The following is an 18,116-nucleotide window of genomic DNA, read 5'->3' on the forward strand; positions in this document are numbered from 1 at the left end:
ATAATTCAAGACTCAGAAAATATTTCTTTTCCTCCTGCAGGAATACATGGTATGTTATTTCCCCCACCTCTAAGTTCTGCTAATGTTTAGTCATGCAGTTCACAAGACCATGCTGGGAAGGCACAAATTAAACCCAAAATTTTTAAAGAGATTTCCAAATTTAACTACTGTTTTTTCATACATACAAAGTATGTATATATGCATAAAGGCACATTTATCACTAATTACAGCTGACTATACAGACATCTTTCCCTACCATCTGCCCATTATAGTGTATCAGAGATATGCAAGTGTATATAAAATAGAGAAAACCAAACATTAACTTTGAAAACCATGCTTACACACCAATTTTTAACGTTATTTTGAACACACAGCTTAATTCTGATAATGACAGCCTGAAAACTGAGTACAGGACAGATGTACCCTATATTAATTCAGCTTGTGCTTTACACAGACAGAATAATGTATTGCCCACACAGAACACAAATTGCTAGAAATTATTTTAAAAGGTATTCAGGCATGCCAACAATGTGTCTTCACTGATTATGATCAGTCCAAAAAACACAAATTTGAAATTTTGAGAAGTAAAACATTAGTTGAAAAAGCCTTTAAAGAGCGGGGAGTAGTCAGATCTTGCTGTGAAGAATTCTACCAGCACTAACCCATTTTCATTGCTACGTGTTGTGATACACAAGGTTATAAACTGAACTAAGCTCCACATAAATACAACATTTACATCAACAGAATAAATTTCAAGAGAGTTATTACAACAATAGCGTTCCTAGAACTGTTCACCCCTGAATATGAAAGGAGATGACTGACACGTTCATGAATAACTTTCATCTACATGTGAGCAAATCTCTGACAATGGCAGATGAAGAGACAAACTCAAAGCAAATTTAAAAATCCCAACTCAAATTGGACTAGAGGATGTGAAAACACAGGATAGACAGTCTCATGAGGTCAAATTTTGGAACTCATGACCGCCTTTAACAGGAAACTTTACACTGCCACAAAGCCTTCACATTGTATTACATCTCAGGCTGCCCTGTGAAATTCTGTAAACAACCCACACCTTAAAAATTAAAAAAATAAAAATTAAAAAAATAAAATAAAATCAATCATTCTTGCTCCCTCCCTTCTCTTGGCAATTATTCCTCGTCACAGTCAACCAATCCAGAGTAATTCTAAAAAATACAATGGATGTAAAATAACGAAGTGTGAATCTGGTCCAACCCCAAAAACTCCAACCAAGACCTGTCAGAATCTGGAAAAGTATCACAAAATTGATGGAAGAGGTAACAATCTTAAGTTTTAGCAGCTCTACAACTGCAGCCTTGTAGCTTTATTTAAAACATACTCATTTCACTGAAAGGATAAAATACCATTAAACGGACACTTGGCTCAATCTATGCTACAACATTTTGGTAAACACCTCTGTCCTACACAGAAGGGCGTAATTTTCCATTAGACTAAATCACCAGATCACATCAAAAATGAGGGGAAAATTGAAGAATCTGAGCTCAAAGGTGATTAAGAGCACAAAATTCATGCACATTATGCACGTTTTAAGCAGTCCTTTAATCCAGGATGCGCAGAGCATTTGATATGTGAGAGATCATCCATCGATCTGATTATAACAAAACAAGGTGGCATGGAAAGGAGAAAATTCACATGTGTAATAAAGTGCAACAATCCAGGTGCATTTTTTCCTGTTTTTCCCCCACTCAGTGCCCTTGCTAAGGAGGAGATGTGGATGGGTAACACTCACGGACACCTGCACATTGTCCCTCTGCTCCCACAGACACCCGACTCTTCCCACCTTACCTCCAGCACTGCAAGAAGTTACAGCCAATGCCTGACAAGTTTAATGCTTTAGCTGTTCATTGCCACGTTCACGATGGGGAATTCGTGTGCCTTAACACTAGGTAAAAGCGATCAGCATTTTAAAAGAGTGAGCGTTAACAGCGACACGTCTGAAACGCTAAATCGAACCTAGAACTGAGTCGATGCTTTAACATTAATATTAAATTTTAATCACTGAGCTCTTCCTGCAGTGTAATTCGAAACTTCAAACCTCAAAGCTTACTAGGAGTAGAATCACCTCGGCAAATAACGTACAAGTTTAGTTCTATTAAGGGCCAGCACTCGGGGCGCACACACGGTCTGCGGCGCGCTGAGCGAGCGGCCAGGACGGGGCTGCCACAGGCGGGAGAAGCCCCTCACAGGCGGGCTCTGGAAGCCCAGCTGCGGGCTGGGAACGGCCGGAACAGCCGCAGGGACCCGCGGGACACCGCGGACGGGTTCTGGGGCACGGCACCGCGACACTTTCTTCACCTGAGCACAACTCCGGCTGAAGTGCTCCCGCCGGGGCACGGGCTGAGGGCGCCTCAGCTCCGCGGCGCCGGAGAGAGAGCGCGTCCCTCCGCTGGCCGCCCGCAGGAGCCGAGCGAGCACCTGAGCGGTTTCTGGGCTTGTCCGCAGCCTCCCCCCGGTTATCCCACATCGGAGAAGCAGCTCTGAGCCCCAACGCCTCCTCTCCCGCCGCAGCGGGCGCAGCCCGTCCCCACCTCCCTCAGGCGCTGAGGGAACGCCGGCGACCCCCGCACGGACAGCGGCTCCTCCGCACCGCCACTACTCCGGCACGGAGCTCCGCTCGGTGTAAGAAATAAGCCGGAACCGGCCGGTTTATTTAGTCACACAGCCCCGCGAAGTGACGGGCGCACTCACCGGCACTCTCGCCGCCGCCGCCCCACCCGCTGCCCGGCGGTGCTGCCGCCGCTCCGCGCTCCGCCGCGGCTCTGCCGTGCAGGGCTGTGCTCGGCGCCTCTGAGCCCCGCTCCGCCCGGGCGCTGTCCCCGCCCCGGCCCGCCCCCGCTCCGCTCGGCATTGTGGGGCTTGTGGTCGCGGAGGGCGGACTACGAGCCCCAGGGCCCCGCGCGCGGTTCCGGACAACGCCTGGTGTGTGGTAACACCACGGATCTTCCTCCTCCTCCTCCTCCTCCTCCTCCTGCTCCTCCTGCTCCTCGCGGGCGCTTCCGGCGCGGCGGCGAAGCCCCTCGGGAGCAGCGGGGGCTCGGCGGGCTGGGGCAGGTGAGGTGCCGAGCCCTGCCCTGCCCGGCTCTCCGCGGGCTGGACGCGGGGCCCGCCGCGCCCTCCGGGGCTGCGAGAAGGGCGGTCGAGCCGCCCCCGGCGCCGCGGCCGGGCTGAGGAAGCGGCTGAGGGCGGCCTCGGCGTGCGGGGAAGGTGCGCGGGGTGTCCTTTCCCCTCCCGGTCGGGCGGTGACCTCTTTCCTCCGGCCCTGAGGCGCCGCCGAGGGCTTGTCCTTCTCCCCGCCCTTCCCGCGGCCGCGGGGCTTGGGGCCTGGCCCCGCTCCGGGGTTCCCGGCCTGGTGCTGGTTCCCTCGGCCCGGGCCCGGCAGGCGCAGGCCCGGATGTGTTTTATTTTTGTGTGTATTATTTTTAGCTCGTCCTCTCGGAGCGGAGCACTGTCAGGTGGCTGCGGCGGGCAGGGAGAAAGGGCACCTCGGCTTCTTCCCCCTTCTTGCGCCGGGGGAGGTGTAGCTTGAACATTAGGGAGAAATTATTCACAGGAGGGGTGATTAGGCATCGGAATGGGCAGCCCTGGGAGGTGGTGGAGTCACCGTTCCTGGAGGTGTTTAGGGAGAGGCTGGACGTGGCATTCTGTGCTATGTTCTGCTTGACAAGGCGGTGTTTGTTCAAAGGTTGGACTCGATCTTGGAGGTCTTTTCCAACCTGATTGATTCTGTGATTCCTTCTCCCCCGGGCTGTGCCCCCTTAGGGACTGAGCAGTCAGGGGAGGTGTTCTGCGCTGGGGTGTCCCATTAAGTTGCTCACTGAACTGGTGAGTTGGGTTGGTGTTTTTCTGTAGCTCACACATACTGCGTGGCTGAAACCTTGTGCTGTTCCTGTTATCAGAGGAACTAATTCTTCTCTGGTATTTATTGACAGGTTGGAAAGTATTTTTGTCCCTTTGGAGCTGTGTCATACCTGTGCGTGTTTGATAAAGTAATGGCTTCACTTTCACATTCCCAAAGAGGAGCGGGGATATGTTGTTGTGGTTATTTATTCTGACATTCATGACCTGTTTCACTTATGCTGTATAACAGTTTTGGTGCTGCTGACTGGTGGAACTGGAGCACAGGCTGTAGGGTCTCATGTGAGACACAGACTGAGTGTATTAGGACAGATTAAATCACTTCCATTTTGAAGTCCAGCAAAAGAACACGGACTAATTATATGCCTGACTTCAGGCTAGGCTTGGTTTTTGTTTTTTAAGTTGATACGGTTCTAAAAATAGACATCTTGGATTTATCACAGGTCTGTGTCATTTCTGAATTAGTCATAGAAGTGCTCTTACAGTAATCAAATGCATAAGCAGTTCTGCTTTGCCAGAGTGAATTTCACTGGGGGTGACTGTTACACGTGTGTGGAGATGTTTGAAAACTGTATTTCTGTTCTAGTGAGAGGCATTTGAAGACACTTTTAAAACTTCAGTGCTATTTGCTGGTGACATTCCTTTTATTAGCTCTTCAGTGAAACTGTTTAATGTAAGAATCAGTAGAATATGGAATCAGTTCAGTAGGCTGCCTTTTAAGTCTCTTGTTATCATTGCTGATTTTAAAATACAGATTGGTATCCTAATGCTTGATCTGTATGCTTATCCCAGTGAATCCACCCAGACTCCATTTTAAAAAGAAGGAAAGTATTCTGTATCTGAAACACAAAGCTTTGAAGCTTTATATCAAATAATCTAAGTTATACAGTGGGAAATAATTGCAATGGATAATTAAAATGGAGTGGCAGGTAAAGTAACATCTGATAAAAAACAAAATAAATATGTGTGGATTAGGGGTTTTTGTTTAATTCAAGTGACCATTAATGACAGAAACAAAGTCACCAAGACAGGTGTGGGGTGTGTATATAGTTAAAAGAGTGTATTCTGCAATTCTTTTTACTTCCATAAATTTTATAACAGCAATAGTAAGTTACCTACACTCCCTTCTCCCATGCACATTGGCCTTGGATTTGAATGAGTTTTTCTGGTAACTCAGGGATCTCAGATCAGCTTAAGGGTGAAACGTCTTCTTGAATCCTCACTGCAAAAAGTGGAGCAGAACCTCTTGGCAGTAAGGTAGTCTTCTCTAGCAGGAGTGGAGCTGTGATTTTTGCTAGAAGCCAGCCATTAAAATAATAATATTTGTAATCATTGCCTTGGGCCTTGTTCCTCTGTAGTACTTTTCTAAAAAAGAATATTAATGTCTAAGCACTTACCAGATCTAGGGTGGATGGAGCCTGGAGAGGGGAATAGAGACAACATCAGTGCAGAGGTAGATCTGCTGCTAACAGAGCTGAAACTCTGCCAATTGATACCAAGTGTTTCTGTTGGTTTAAAACTTGAAAAGTTGAAATCATGAGAGTCTGCTTTCTTTGCTTTAAGCACTGCTTCAGAAGGTTGTGTTACACAAACACCTTCCTTTGATGGAAACCTCACTCATCTTCAGCCTGGCCTAGGAGCAGGTGTGGATTTGGGAAGATCCTGCCTGCTGTAGTTACATGGTGATGGTTGTGTTCTTATTTAGCAGCTCTGCAGTTCTGCTTGATTTAAGTGTATGACCAAAAGTCTGTCAGTAAATGAAACACATTAGAGAGAGCAAATTGTCACCTTAGACACTGATAATGGTGGTTGTACATTTGGGAAGTGTGGTGGTTTGTGCTCTTCACCCTTTTTGGCAGGGATTGGGTTTTTGGGGTTTTTTTCTGCTAAAGTTCAGTTAAATGATTTAAAATGTCATTGGGTGGCTATGGGGGAATAGCTCTGTCCAAGAACCTTTCTGGATCTATTCCTCATGTAAAATACACCAGCTCTCTCCTGTTTGCTGGCTGGCTGGGATCATATTTTAGTGCTGAGATGTAAAGGTTAGCGTGTAAGATTTATCCTGACAGTGAAAGCACGTATTCCATGTTAGTGCATCTCTTGGAATACAGCCTGATGTGTTTGATGGCTGAGAACTGAGTAGTCAGGGTTATATTAACTGGTGTTTTTAGCACACTTGACAAATCTAGCTTCTCTTTAAATTCCCTGTATCATTCTGGACATTCTCTCCCAGGATTCTCATTGCAGATCCAAGGATTGGGATCTGTGGGCTCACTGTAACTAAAAGGAAGATCAGGCTCACGCTTGGTTTAGTATTTGGCAGTGTCCTGCTGCCTTCTCCTCATCTGCCCTCTCAGACCAATTAACAAGTTTGCCAGCAGAGTAACACCTTTTGTACATCTTACAGTTTTCCAGGATTTTCTCAACTCTACCACTCCACTGTGCTGTCCTAGTAAATCACCTTCTCATGGAGTCGTATTCCACCTTTTTGTGAGAAAAAAAAAAACAGATGACAGATGAAACTAGGGTAAACTCCTCTCAAAGAAAAGGCTCTTTTGAGATTGGAGGAACTGAAGTTAAGCTGTTACAAGACACTGTCATGGAGTCTGGCAGCTGTGCAGAGCTGCTTTTGATCACATCCTAAAAGAAATGCTGAAAGCTCCTCCTTGCTGTGTGATAATGTGCATTAAACTTCAGCTTGAGTCAGGCCATTTTGAAGGTTAGTGGACTTGCTGATAGTCCACTAATAAATAGAACAGAAACTTCCGTTTTCCTGAGGATTTGGTCCCTAATCAGGATTGAGACCTTCTTCAAGGATATTTGGATGTGGTTTAGTGCAGCTGTTACAAATTGACTTTCAGTAGCACAGTGAGCACTGAGTTTTTGTGAAGATAATTATTCTTTCTATTTAACACTAGCAAAGATTGAAGTGAATAAGTTTCATCCAAAAGGTGTGAAGTTGATTCCTAACTGTAAAGATAAATAGTTTGAGAATTGTAGCAGTCAGGTACTTCATGACACTGTGATGCACTAGTGTATCTTCTGGAAAACAGGAAGATTTCTGAATAATGAAATAATGAACAAGCAGTGTGATAAATTGAATATATTTCTTTTCATACCTTGGCAATGAAAGCATTCATGCTCTTAAAATATTTCTTGTGTGCATGAATATATAAACCCACCTTTTCAATTGCAAAATTGGTATCCTCTGTGTTAATCCAAGTGTTGTATTTTATTTTTTTTTTTTAAAGAGTGTCAGTGTCTGGAAAAGGGGTAATAGATAATGTATAATTGTTTTTATATGAGGGTTTTACTGTACCATGGATTAGTAACAATAGCTTATGGTTCTTCAGTAGAAAATGAGTTCTTCATGGTAGCTCACAGTGTAATAGGTTTTCATCATCATAAAAATCCATCATTTCACTTAGTATTTCCTTTTGTGTGTGTGTGGATACTGCCAACCCATAAAAACAAAGTAATTATATCTAATGGCAATTTTGTCCTTTTTTGCCCTTCTTCCTGTGATAAAAATCTTTTGGGGAGTAGAACAATGTTCAGTGACCTGATTTAACTATTTTAAAAAACTTACTCTGAGAATACAGATGAAAACTTGCTATTAATTAATCAGTGAATACAGGTGGTGCTTGTCAGGTGTGTGAGTGGATATTTACTGAACTTCCAGAAAGGAGGAATTCAACAGCAAAACAAACAGATCTCCATCCAGCAGGGAATGCACATGGATAATAAATGGGACAGCTTGTACCTGCAGTAGGGAGTGAAAACTTGTTCAGACAAGTTCCCTCCCCCCATGTGAGCAGACCTTGCATGAATTTATGTAACTGAAACAAGAACTTGGGAAAACACTCAACATTTTGAGGAATGATGCATATTCACTTGTGTTCTTCCATGTTCTTGACAGCTGTAAAATACCAGGGGTGGGTGATAAATTTGTGAGACCCCTGATTATTGCAGTATTTCATCCATCCAGACCCCTTTCCAAAGTCTCAGGAATCCTTTTCTGGGGCTGGAGGAATCAGCTCATCTGTGGCACTTGGAGGTTGGAACAGCAAGAGAAAGTGAGGTTTTGCAATAAGCAGTCCATGTTAGAAGATTTGTATAAAGTTTTTACTGTAGTCATGTTTAATTTTTCTGCAGCTTTTACTGTTCACAAGCTCAGATGAGAGATGCACAGTATTTGTAATCATCCAGTTTCTTCTCTGTGCTCACTGTAATCAGTAACAAATTTCACTTGTATAATTATGGCTAAACAATTATATATATATATCTGCTCTGGACAAAAAATACCTGTTCTTCTATTTAAACAGCCTGGAGATCTTCAGCCAGTGCAGAGCATAATGGAGAATATGGCTTGAAGAAATGTCTTGGCATGTTCTTAACCTGTTCATACTCCCAGGGAGTGATATTGATTGCTGGAGTAGTTTCTGCTGTTTCTTATCATTTCACTCTTTTCACTTCTTACTAAAATGTCAGTAAATTACAGAGACATGCAAATACCTGGTGTCTGGAGCTTGCTAGGAGGAAAAATCCTTCCTCTGGTGCATTAAATACTTCAAGCAAATCTAAAAGTTAAAACCCTTAATATCTTTCTTTTTATCTTTATTTTTGACTTGGACTTCAGATCTCTAAACTCAATTATGTCATATAAAATATTTTAAAAGAATCTGATTAATAGAAAATACAGCAGGCTGGAACAAGGGGTTTTTATCAACTGTAAGGTGACCTTTTTTCTTTTCCACATAATTTCTGGGTCTGAGCAATGATCCTTCCATGTTGGGTACGATGAGCTGGGCTGGGTGGAGAACTTCCAAAACAGAGGTTCAGTTACTGGAACAATAATTTTCCATTGAGTTAACATAGCTGGTGACACACCCTGAGTGGAAACATGACTTCAGCTTATATAAAACCAAAGATGTAGTGTTCACATTCAGATGGGTGGAAAGTAGGCACCAATCTCCAGCAGAATCACAGCTTGATGCATGTGCAAAAATAAGGAGTATATATAGGTAGTTTTAATAGTCACAATGCAGCTGGATGAGGTTTGGGGTTGCAGCATGTGTAGTGGAAGCTTTTTCTGGATGGGAGTTGTCAGGAACCTTATGCTGCTGTGTATGAGTGGTGGTAAGATTTTTGTAAATATCACATAAAATCTCTGCTTTCAGGAGAATTGATTCCATAAGAACTTAAAGGGGAAAAACACTTGTGGTAGCACCTTTTCTTTAAAATACTCACTTAATAGATTGCAGTTAGGGTTTTGAAGTTACACCAAGTGGTCATTCCCTGTTTACTAGACTCCTGTAATAAGAAATCCCTGGTTTCTGGCAGTAAAACTCACATTGATCTGTGCCTTGTCATGTTTAGAACCTGTCCCTCACGAGCATTTGTAATTTGTGTTTGCTTTCTCTTTTCTCACACACCCTAAGGACAACAGATTTTCCAAGTTCTTCAAGTATTCTTGCACAACGAGGAAAAAGAAGAGACATTCCAGTGAATGAGGAGTTTTTTGCTTCTATAGTGTTTTCCTTGAGAAGTGGCTCTTTGAATGAGGATGACAATGGAAGAGATGAAGAATGAAGCAGAGACCACTTCTATGGTTTCCATGCCTCTCTATGCTGTCATGTACCCTGTCTTTAATGAGGTGAGCTCCAGTCTGCCTTGGAATGCAATAATCAATCCCCTTTATTTGGGGAAATGTGGCCACAGTAGCATGTTGTCCATCTTAGGAAAGCTTTGTCTAACACATCTCTCTCTGTGTTCTTTCACCTTTTTGCCATGAACAGTTTCATGCTCATTAAAGGTTGCTGATTGTCTTGGTCCTGAGCTTTTCTCTTTAACAGAGGATTTTCACAAAAATGCAGCTCTGGTATTCTGTGGCAGGAAATAGTACACAGTCAAACCTGTGAACAGCTTGATGCATTTTAATTTTACTCCTAATGGTTGTAATTTAATAAGATATTTGTTTTTCTCTGAATATCAGAGATTACCAAGGTTTTTTCAAAATCTTCTGTTGGACTTGTGCTACAAAATACATCCAGTGATTTTTGTTTTCATTTGAGGGGGGAACTCTTTCCTTTGTGATTAAAGGATCTCTGAAGTCAGACCAGCAATTTGAAAGCTTCTGTCAAGCCCCCTTTCCATTTTGCTTTATAGGGCAAGGTGTGATTTGACTTGTTTTGTTCTGATAACAACAGAATGTTAATAACTAATTCTAAACTTTTATTGCAGCTAGAAAGAGTAAATCTGTCTGCAGCTCAGACACTGAGAGCAGCATTTATTAAGGTGAGAATTAACTTGCATTGAAAAATGGTTGTTTCAAAAGTAAGCTGTGTATGATGAAGCTGAAAGGTCAGCTCTCTTGTTTCCTTGTCTTTTTATCTAAGACTTCATCCTTGATCCAGTAGTCTAAAAATAAAGTGGACAATTGCATGAACTGGAAGCTTGAGATGTCTGCAGATGTCATGAGTAGAAAACTGAGTGAGCAATTTTAAACAGACTCTCGTCCATATAGAACAAAAGCTTAAATGAGGGAGCAGTCAGTGAATAAATAATAAACCCACAGGATTTGTAGAATAGGTGTTCATGAGCAATAGGCACGTAGCAGACTTTGAAATTGGTTTACAAAGTGAATAGTAATGGGATTTCTTTTGTGGATGAAGTTGAGTGTTTGTGTAGAAATCCAGCAGTAAATGGAAAAAAACGCTTCTTCTGACTTTGCCATTGTATTCCTAAAGAGTGAAAATACAGATATTCCTTTACATTTTATTGAAGTGGTGATCTTTTGAAATATTGAAACAAAATAATGTCAGGCATGACATATCTGAACTGTGCAGCTCTGGGATACTTCCCTCTTCCTGCACTTAAATCTAAATGTACTTTGATGGTCTCAAGTCTTAAACTGATTTCCTACAAGTGTGGGTTGGCTTTATGTGTGTTCACAATGAGTGGTAAGGAGCTAAGCTGGATGCAAGTAATGTTAAACTGAGATATTGGTAAAAAATGGTAGTGCCAGCTAAAAAACCCACCAGGCTCATTTTTCTTCCACTCAGAGCAGGATTTTGGTAGCAGCACAGGTGATGTGAGCAGCTCCAGTGTCAGTCCAGCTCTGTACTTAGATATATCATCAATCAAAACCTGGGTTTTTTCTGAAAGAGCAATTCCCAGATGATGTCTGAGCATATGATGTGACTCATGAGAGGCACATTTATAAATGTCATGGGGAAGGTGGGGGAGTAGCACCTGTGTTGGAGTGAATTCAATTCCAGGGGATACAATATCTTTGTCTCAAAACTTGGTGTTTATGAAAATATAACAGGATAAAGACATTTATTAAAACCTTTCTTACTCAAATTAAAATGAGTACAAGGGCTTATTGGAAAAGTTACTTGTACAAAATCAGTGATGTAATCCAAGAAAAATTAATTTTGTAGTGGAAAAATGTTTTTAATGTAATCTACTGGTCTAAAGCCATTAGGCTTTCAAAGTTCCCAGCAAAGTCCTGCAGTATCTGAAGCAACTTACATGAAAATGTTTGTGCTTGCAATGTCCAGGTCCTGCATACTTAAGAAAATAACATTTCTCTTCTATACAGGCTGAAAAAGAAAATCCAGGTCTTACACAGGACATCATCATGAAAATTCTGGAGAAAAAAAGTGTGGATGTGAATTTCACAGAGTCTCTTCTGCGTATGGCAGCTGATGATGTAGAAGGTAATAAATCCTATGTTGAATAACTATATTTTTAATTGCACTGTTAACTAGGAACATGCAATTCTCTGTTTCTTTTTTTTTTTTTTTTCAGAAGAGATTATTTGTTTCTTAGTGGAATTTTTTCAGCATGGTAGAAGAAAATTTTTATTTTTGAATGCCAGTACTGGAGAAATTAAATCTCCCTGAAAACCATGCTTGACTAATAAGAGAAGGAAAGAAAGAGAATGAATGTTTAGAGCTATGTTTTTATGGGTGCATAGTTCACCTTTTGCAATGCTAACCAGGAAAAGCCAAATATAGACTATAACATCCTCTTTTTTTCCCCCTGCTTCAAATTAAAAGCAGCAGTTACACTGTCACAGAAGGAGAATATACTGCAGGCTTTAAGTTATTTTAATACTGAATTTGATGACTTTAATGTCTGAAATAAAGTAAGATGGGCTCTTTTTCCACCATGCAGTAATAAAGGTGATTGTTGCACTGTCCTGATTCACACAGGGGTTATTCACTGCAGCTCTCTGCTCACGGCTGTTTCTGTGCTGCTCACCTTCAAATTCACCCTGGCAGTCCTGGTGCATTTTGTGTCGTGTTTTTAGCTGTCACTACAGACCTGAGGACAAACTAATGCTGGTTTTGAATATGTTCTTTTTGCCAGAGTATATGATTGAAAGACCTGAACCTGAATTCCAAGATCTTAATGAAAAGGCACGAGCACTTAAGCAGATTCTTAGCAAGATTCCAGATGAGATCAATGACAGAGTGAGGTTTCTTCAGACAATCAAGTAAGTATTTGATTTTGCTGCAGATGGAGAGGTCAAACTTCCTGTATTTAGGCCTGAATGTTGAAATTCAGTAGATGTAGCAGCACTGTTCCCATTGCAAGAGAGTCCAATCCCACTTAGAAATGATGAGGCTGTTACTTGACCAAACTTGGTGGTTCCAAGGCTGGATTCCCAGGACGCTGCTGTGGCTCTCTGCCCTTGGTCTCCTACATCATGTCTGACACCTCCTCTCTAGAGACTGCCCTAAGAAATACCTGACTGCCAGAAAGGGATTAAATTCCAGTATTTCATGGGATCTCCTAAGGATATTCAAATTCTCTTTTTCTTGCCCAACAGGGACATTGCAAGTGCAATAAAGGAGCTTCTTGACACAGTAAATAATGTCTTCAAGAAATACCAGTACCAGAACCGGCGGGTACGTGCACCAGCTCTGCATCCACTATTTCTGATAGCAAAAGAGGAGGCATCCTCTGGATCAAAGGATGAGTAGGAGAGTTTAGCTGGTCAATGACACCATGCTTTAACAACAAAATGGTTGTATGATGGGTCTCTCAGGAGTTCTAGAGAAAAAAATTATTTCTCTTTGTTTCTTCTAAAGTAAAAAAACCAAAAGTTTTTATTCCTGAGGTAATATTAATTAATTTCCTGATCAGTTTAACCTCAAGGTTCTCAGAAACTGTACCAAGAAATATGTGAGCTAAGTCTTTTTTCCTGGTGTTTTTGTTTTTGTAGGCACTTGAGCACCAAAAGAAAGAGTTTGTAAAATACTCCAAAAGTTTCAGTGATACTCTGAAAACCTATTTTAAAGATGGAAAGTAAGTATGCTTTTGTCCTGTTGTTTTCACATAACATAATGAAAGGTTTTTGTTTTGACTAGCAGGAAAATCAGACAAGCTTTGGGGTGTAAGCTGCCTTTTTTAGGAGTTGCCTAATTATTTCCTTACCTATGTCCTCTCATTACTATGGCTGCTTTAAAATGCTGTTTCTTTTGAAATGCCATTGAGGAAAGGGAAATTTGTTGAATATGCCACCATGTAACACCCATGTGTTAGTTTTGAATTTGAAAATAGGAGAAGTTAAATTTCCTGGCCCTGTGTGGTTTTTCTCAGTGCATATACAAGGACAAAGAAATTATGGATTTTTTTTATTGAGAAAAGTAATTTACCTATTTGAAGTATCATTTGCAAATACAAAACATCTGTGCAGGGTTCTCTTTGATTTACATTTTTATTGGCCTTTCTTTATAGACCCTCACAGTGCTCTGCAGTACCTGGAATGATTCAGCTGAATCTTTTTCTAACTGAACATTTTAGCCTTCAAACTGAAGTCTTTTTCCAGGTCTTCACCTTGGGTTGTGAGGTCACTATTCCTGTATAATTCACTGTAGTGATTCTTTTGGAGGATGAGTGGGTCCCTCTCAGATTCTGACAGTGCCAAAGTTTCTGTTTTAAAGATGGAACCAACTTTGATGTCGCTCTTGTTGAGCTTGGCAAAGGCTGAAAGCACCCAGGAGATGGTGCATTACAAAAGGAGAGAAAAGTCTTGAGACCAGCTGGGAGTACAATCCTGCTCCCATCAAAGCATTCTTGTTTTTTTCTCCTTTTCCTGAAATGGAGGCTAAATTTGGTACCAAAATGAGATATGTAGGTTTCAGTAGCTGTGATTCCTGGACAGAAGTACTGAGTGTTGTGGGCTTAAGCTCAAAGTGTGTTAATTATTTGCACAGTAGTGTAAGAAATTCCATGAGGCCTGTGTTTCCTATCCTTGGGAAGCCAGGAGGAATTCCATCCTGTGTGAGCTGCAGATGGAGTGAGATCCCTGCTCCCCCCAGAAAGCAGCAGCACCAAACCCAAGCCATGCTCAGACGTCATTACTGAGCTGAAAAATTCTGTGACCCCACACCTTTCTTAGCAGAAAGGTAACTAAAATAGTGTGTTGCTGTCACACATGTGCACGTTCTGTATTCCTTGAGGGAAGAACTGCCAATTCTGGAATTCCTGGTGGGGTGAAGAGCTCAGCTTTGAAAGGTGTTTAACAATCACAGAGTGAGAAAATGGCTGTGACCTTAAAGATCATCTGGTTCCAAGCCCCAGTCATCTGCTCCACATTTTTCCCTTGGTTATCTGAATCCCAGAACGAAAGGATTGAGATGTCAGTGATGATAGAGAGCCAAAATCTTTTTCAATTCCTGCCAAATCAACACAGCCTTTCTGGGATTAGCTATGCAAATGAGGCTGGCTGGCTGCCAGCAGGGAGCTGCAGGTAGGTCAGCACAGGGTGGAACATCCCTGTGCTTGCAGTTCTCAAAGCCTGGATGCCTGTGATGCTGGGTTTCTCCAATGCTGTGTTTCTAGAAGTGTCTGAAGCAATGTTCTTCTCTTTCCACAGGGCAATAAATGTGTTCATAAGTGCCAACCGACTAATTCATCAAACCAACTTGATACTCCAGACCTTCAAAACTGTGGCCTGAAAACTGTATATGTTGAGAGTTGTACTTTTCAATGGTGGATAGGGTACCTTTATATGTAAATTTTAAAGTTTTGACTGTATAAATTATCAGCCCCTCTCGAGGGGCCTAATGCAGGATTTTGAATGGGATTATTGCCATCTTACACCATATTTTTGTAAAACATTGTAGCTTAATCATAATCTCACAAGAAAGATTTTGCATCACTTTTTGCTATTATCATTCTTTTCAGAATTATAAGCCAAAAGAATTTACGCCTTAATGTGTCATTATGTAACATTCCTTACAAGAATTGTAAATATTTGGTGTTCTGTTTCTGACATTTTAACTTGAAAGCGGAAAACTGCAAGATTATGTATTTAACAATATTGGTGGCAAATATTCAATAAATAGTTTACATCTGTTAGACTGTCTTTTTGTATGTGAACAAAAGTGCATAACTCATCTTTCTAGAACTGCAGAACATTCATTCAATAGAAAAAAAAAATAATTAAAATTATTTGGGTGCTTAAAGCTACCGGGAGTTCAAATCAATGTAAAATGAGGGGTTTTCCTTAAAACTGAGATTTTGGCTGTTATCCAGACCAGAATATCAGAATAATTATATTAAAATGTCTTTGAGAAAGTAATAAATAAACCCAGAAGTGAGATGTGCTTTTGTTTTTGATAGAAATTAGATCTCACTTCTTTCTTAGTCTTCTGTTAGTGGTGAGTTAACAGGATTTTTACTCCGAGGCTATTCCAAGGTTTGGAGCGCAGGTTTATTTGAAGTATATGCAGCAAAGATTGAATTTAAACTATTCAGAAAAGGGGGTTTGGATTTGTCCCCTTTGGGAGGGAGGAGGATTGGAGCTAGAACTCTTCCAGGTAGCACTAGTGATATCTTTACTATGCATGCCATAAGGCAACTTTGTTTTTTCAGGGAATTGAAATCATGTGAGACCTCGACTGACAAAACTTGGCTGTGTAGATGGTTAAAAGCTGCTGCTGGACAGGTGGAAATTTTCTCTGTGATTTCCTGGTGATGTTTCACGAGTTCTGACGAATCCCTTGGAAGTGCACCTCGAGCTGATTTGGAAATAGAATAAACCTCTGGAAGTTTGCAAAATCTGTGGCCATTACTAGGAAGTTTAGGGAAGAATGTGAAGCAGCTTCTGCAGCTGCACAAGCTGTTGCAGGAGGAGCAGTCCAGTCTGAAAGAGCACAATTGCTACAGAACTATTGTTTGTTTGGCTCTGAAGGGTGAAGAAAAGGTCCCTCCAGGTTGTCTGGCACGCTGGCCTGGTGCTGTACTGCTCATCTGGGGCAAGTGCCTTATCCCAGGTACAACAGCTGGGCCCTCACATTTGCTGATCTGAAAGGATCAAAAAGGGGGGAAATGCAATCTGCAGCCTCCCAAATAGCACTGGATGTTCTGCTGTCTGTTTGTGCATGGAATTGTTTCCTCGATGAGAGCACTGACTGTAGTGAAATAGAGCAATGTGAAGGAGAGTATTGTGTAAAAATGAGTTCTTTGGGAATGTATGTTGTGCAATTTTTGGTTACACATAGAGCTATAAGCAGGACGTGGTCCTTAAAGCTTGCTGTTCTCTGTTCTGGCAGTGGTGTCTTTTGTCCTTAGCAAAGTGAGCTTAGTAAAGGGATGCAGAATCGATTTATAGTTCAAACTTTCTGGTGTTTCTTAAAGCTTGGCCTGCTGAACTGTCATTTTCTGGCAAGTGGTAGAAGAACAGCAATGTTAGCTGACGAAATTAGAGTGATATTTAATTTGCATCTTTGCATTCTGTAAGCAGAAGGGTTGAGTCGTGTCCCTGTGGATGATGCTTCAGTCATAGCTCCAAAGGGCTTCATGGAGATCCATGAGTGAAGGAGAAGGAAGGGAAAGGCCCCTGGAGTTTGTGATAACTTCATCTGTCTTGGAAAGAGTGTTTGGTACTGGAGAGGCTGCAGCAGTGGCTGTAGAGAGAGAGGAGCACAAAAGATTGGGTGATGTTTTATGAATTGGACTTGATTCCCATAATATTCTGAGATTTCTCTGTTTCCTTGGATTGAGCAGGACAGTAATTAATGCTGGCAATCATTAGTTGAATGAGACCATATTTATGTCTATGGGTGGTAAAAAATACATATAAAAAATCCATTTATGACTTGTGTTCCAAACAAGCTGCTGTGTCATGTCCTGCCAGTTGATTCCTTGTCAAATCAGAGGCTATTTCATCAAGAAATGACCTGTTCCTGTTCATCAGTTCTTCCCAAAACCTTTATTGGGTAAAAGGTCCCAAATACAGGGCTAAGCTTCAGGTTGTCTGGCCAATGTGTTCTGTTTTATTTATAACCTCATTGTGATTTCTATGTGTTACCCTTAAAAGTAATGGAAAATTATTCATTGTAATCAATGTCTGGTAATGGGAAAACTTGAAAATTTGTGTCTTCAGGTCACACTCTTCTGTTGTGTGCAGTGAATCCATATCTAGTGGTCTTATAAACCTTTCTTTTCCACTGAATATGAGCTGGGACATATGTCTGTCAAATTTTATTGTGGTTTTGCACTTTATTATTCAAGTTACCTGAGTAGCTAAAAGATAAGTTTCTCTTAAGGATTTCTGATACAGCAGTTAGTGTTGCAAAATGCTCTTAGAAAATTTCTGCTGTGAATGTGGGTTATAACTGCTATGATAATGTTAACATACAGAAAACCAATCTAATAAACAAAATAAAACTTTGTATATTTGTTAATGAAGCAAAGAACCGTCTTAATCACTTGTTTTGATTTTCCTCAGCCTAGAAAGAAGTGAAGAAAAGCTTAGGCTGGCTTGTTTGTGGCTGGAAGCTTTAATACTGAGCCACAGATTTGTGTCCAAGTCTGTGAGAGGTGCCCAGCTCAGAGCAAGCTTTATGTTGAGCTGACAGAAGTGGTGAGTATGAAATCTGCCAGTGTCTTGGTGTCAGACCTTCCTTGTCTCCTGCCAGCAGGAGCAGATAGCACCAGCCTGGATTAAACATTATCTCATGATCTTATCTAGATTGCCACCAAAGTGCTCCTTCTTAATGTGCTTTTCAGATCTCACACTGCATGTGCAGGGAAGCCTTGTTTGTTCTGCAGGTGTTATCTCTCCATTTTACAGAGGCTCTGCCTCTCTCCTTTGGGTGGGGAAGAAGGTTGTCAAGACCAACTTGCCCCAAATCTAAGCTTTAGATTGCTACATTTATTTGATTTCCCCTTCAGACTGGAGTAATGTGCAAGAG

General features: G+C 41.6%; 2 protein-coding genes across 10 annotated transcripts in view; one reads left to right on the plus strand and one right to left on the minus strand.

Annotated features, from left to right (window-relative positions):
* SERPINI1 (serpin family I member 1) overlaps positions 1 to 2,808 on the minus strand; it is a 44,396-nt gene extending 41,588 nt beyond the window's left edge. The window contains exon 1 of one of the 2 annotated variants that reach the window (XM_015637696.3): positions 2,731 to 2,808. The gene's annotated coding sequence lies outside the window, so the exon portion shown is untranslated. The remainder of the gene's footprint in view (positions 1 to 2,730) is intronic. The other variant, XM_015637697.3, reaches the window with a different exon arrangement.
* An 85-nt stretch (positions 2,809 to 2,893) lies between these two features.
* PDCD10 (programmed cell death 10) lies at positions 2,894 to 17,607 on the plus strand. Of its 8 annotated transcripts, none has more exons than XM_015637698.2 (8): positions 2,894 to 3,093; positions 9,339 to 9,553; positions 10,141 to 10,194; positions 11,504 to 11,621; positions 12,277 to 12,403; positions 12,740 to 12,818; positions 13,136 to 13,218; positions 14,792 to 17,607. In XM_015637698.2, exons 2-8 carry the CDS (start codon positions 9,458 to 9,460, stop codon positions 14,871 to 14,873), a joined length of 639 nt encoding a protein of 212 aa, XP_015493184.1. In that variant the 5' UTR covers positions 2,894 to 3,093; positions 9,339 to 9,457; the 3' UTR covers positions 14,874 to 17,607. The 8 variants fall into 8 exon arrangements, with proteins under 8 accessions (XP_015493184.1, XP_015493186.1, XP_015493191.1 ...); XM_015637700.3 differs by having other exon boundaries at positions 2,937 to 2,961; XM_015637705.3 differs by having other exon boundaries at positions 2,982 to 3,093; positions 9,347 to 9,553.
* The last annotated feature ends 509 nt before the right edge of the window (positions 17,608 to 18,116 follow it).

The sequence above is a fragment of the Parus major genome, chromosome 9 (assembly GCF_001522545.3).
Source record: "Parus major isolate Abel chromosome 9, Parus_major1.1, whole genome shotgun sequence".
NCBI classification, from domain to species: Eukaryota; Metazoa; Chordata; class Aves; order Passeriformes; family Paridae; genus Parus; species Parus major.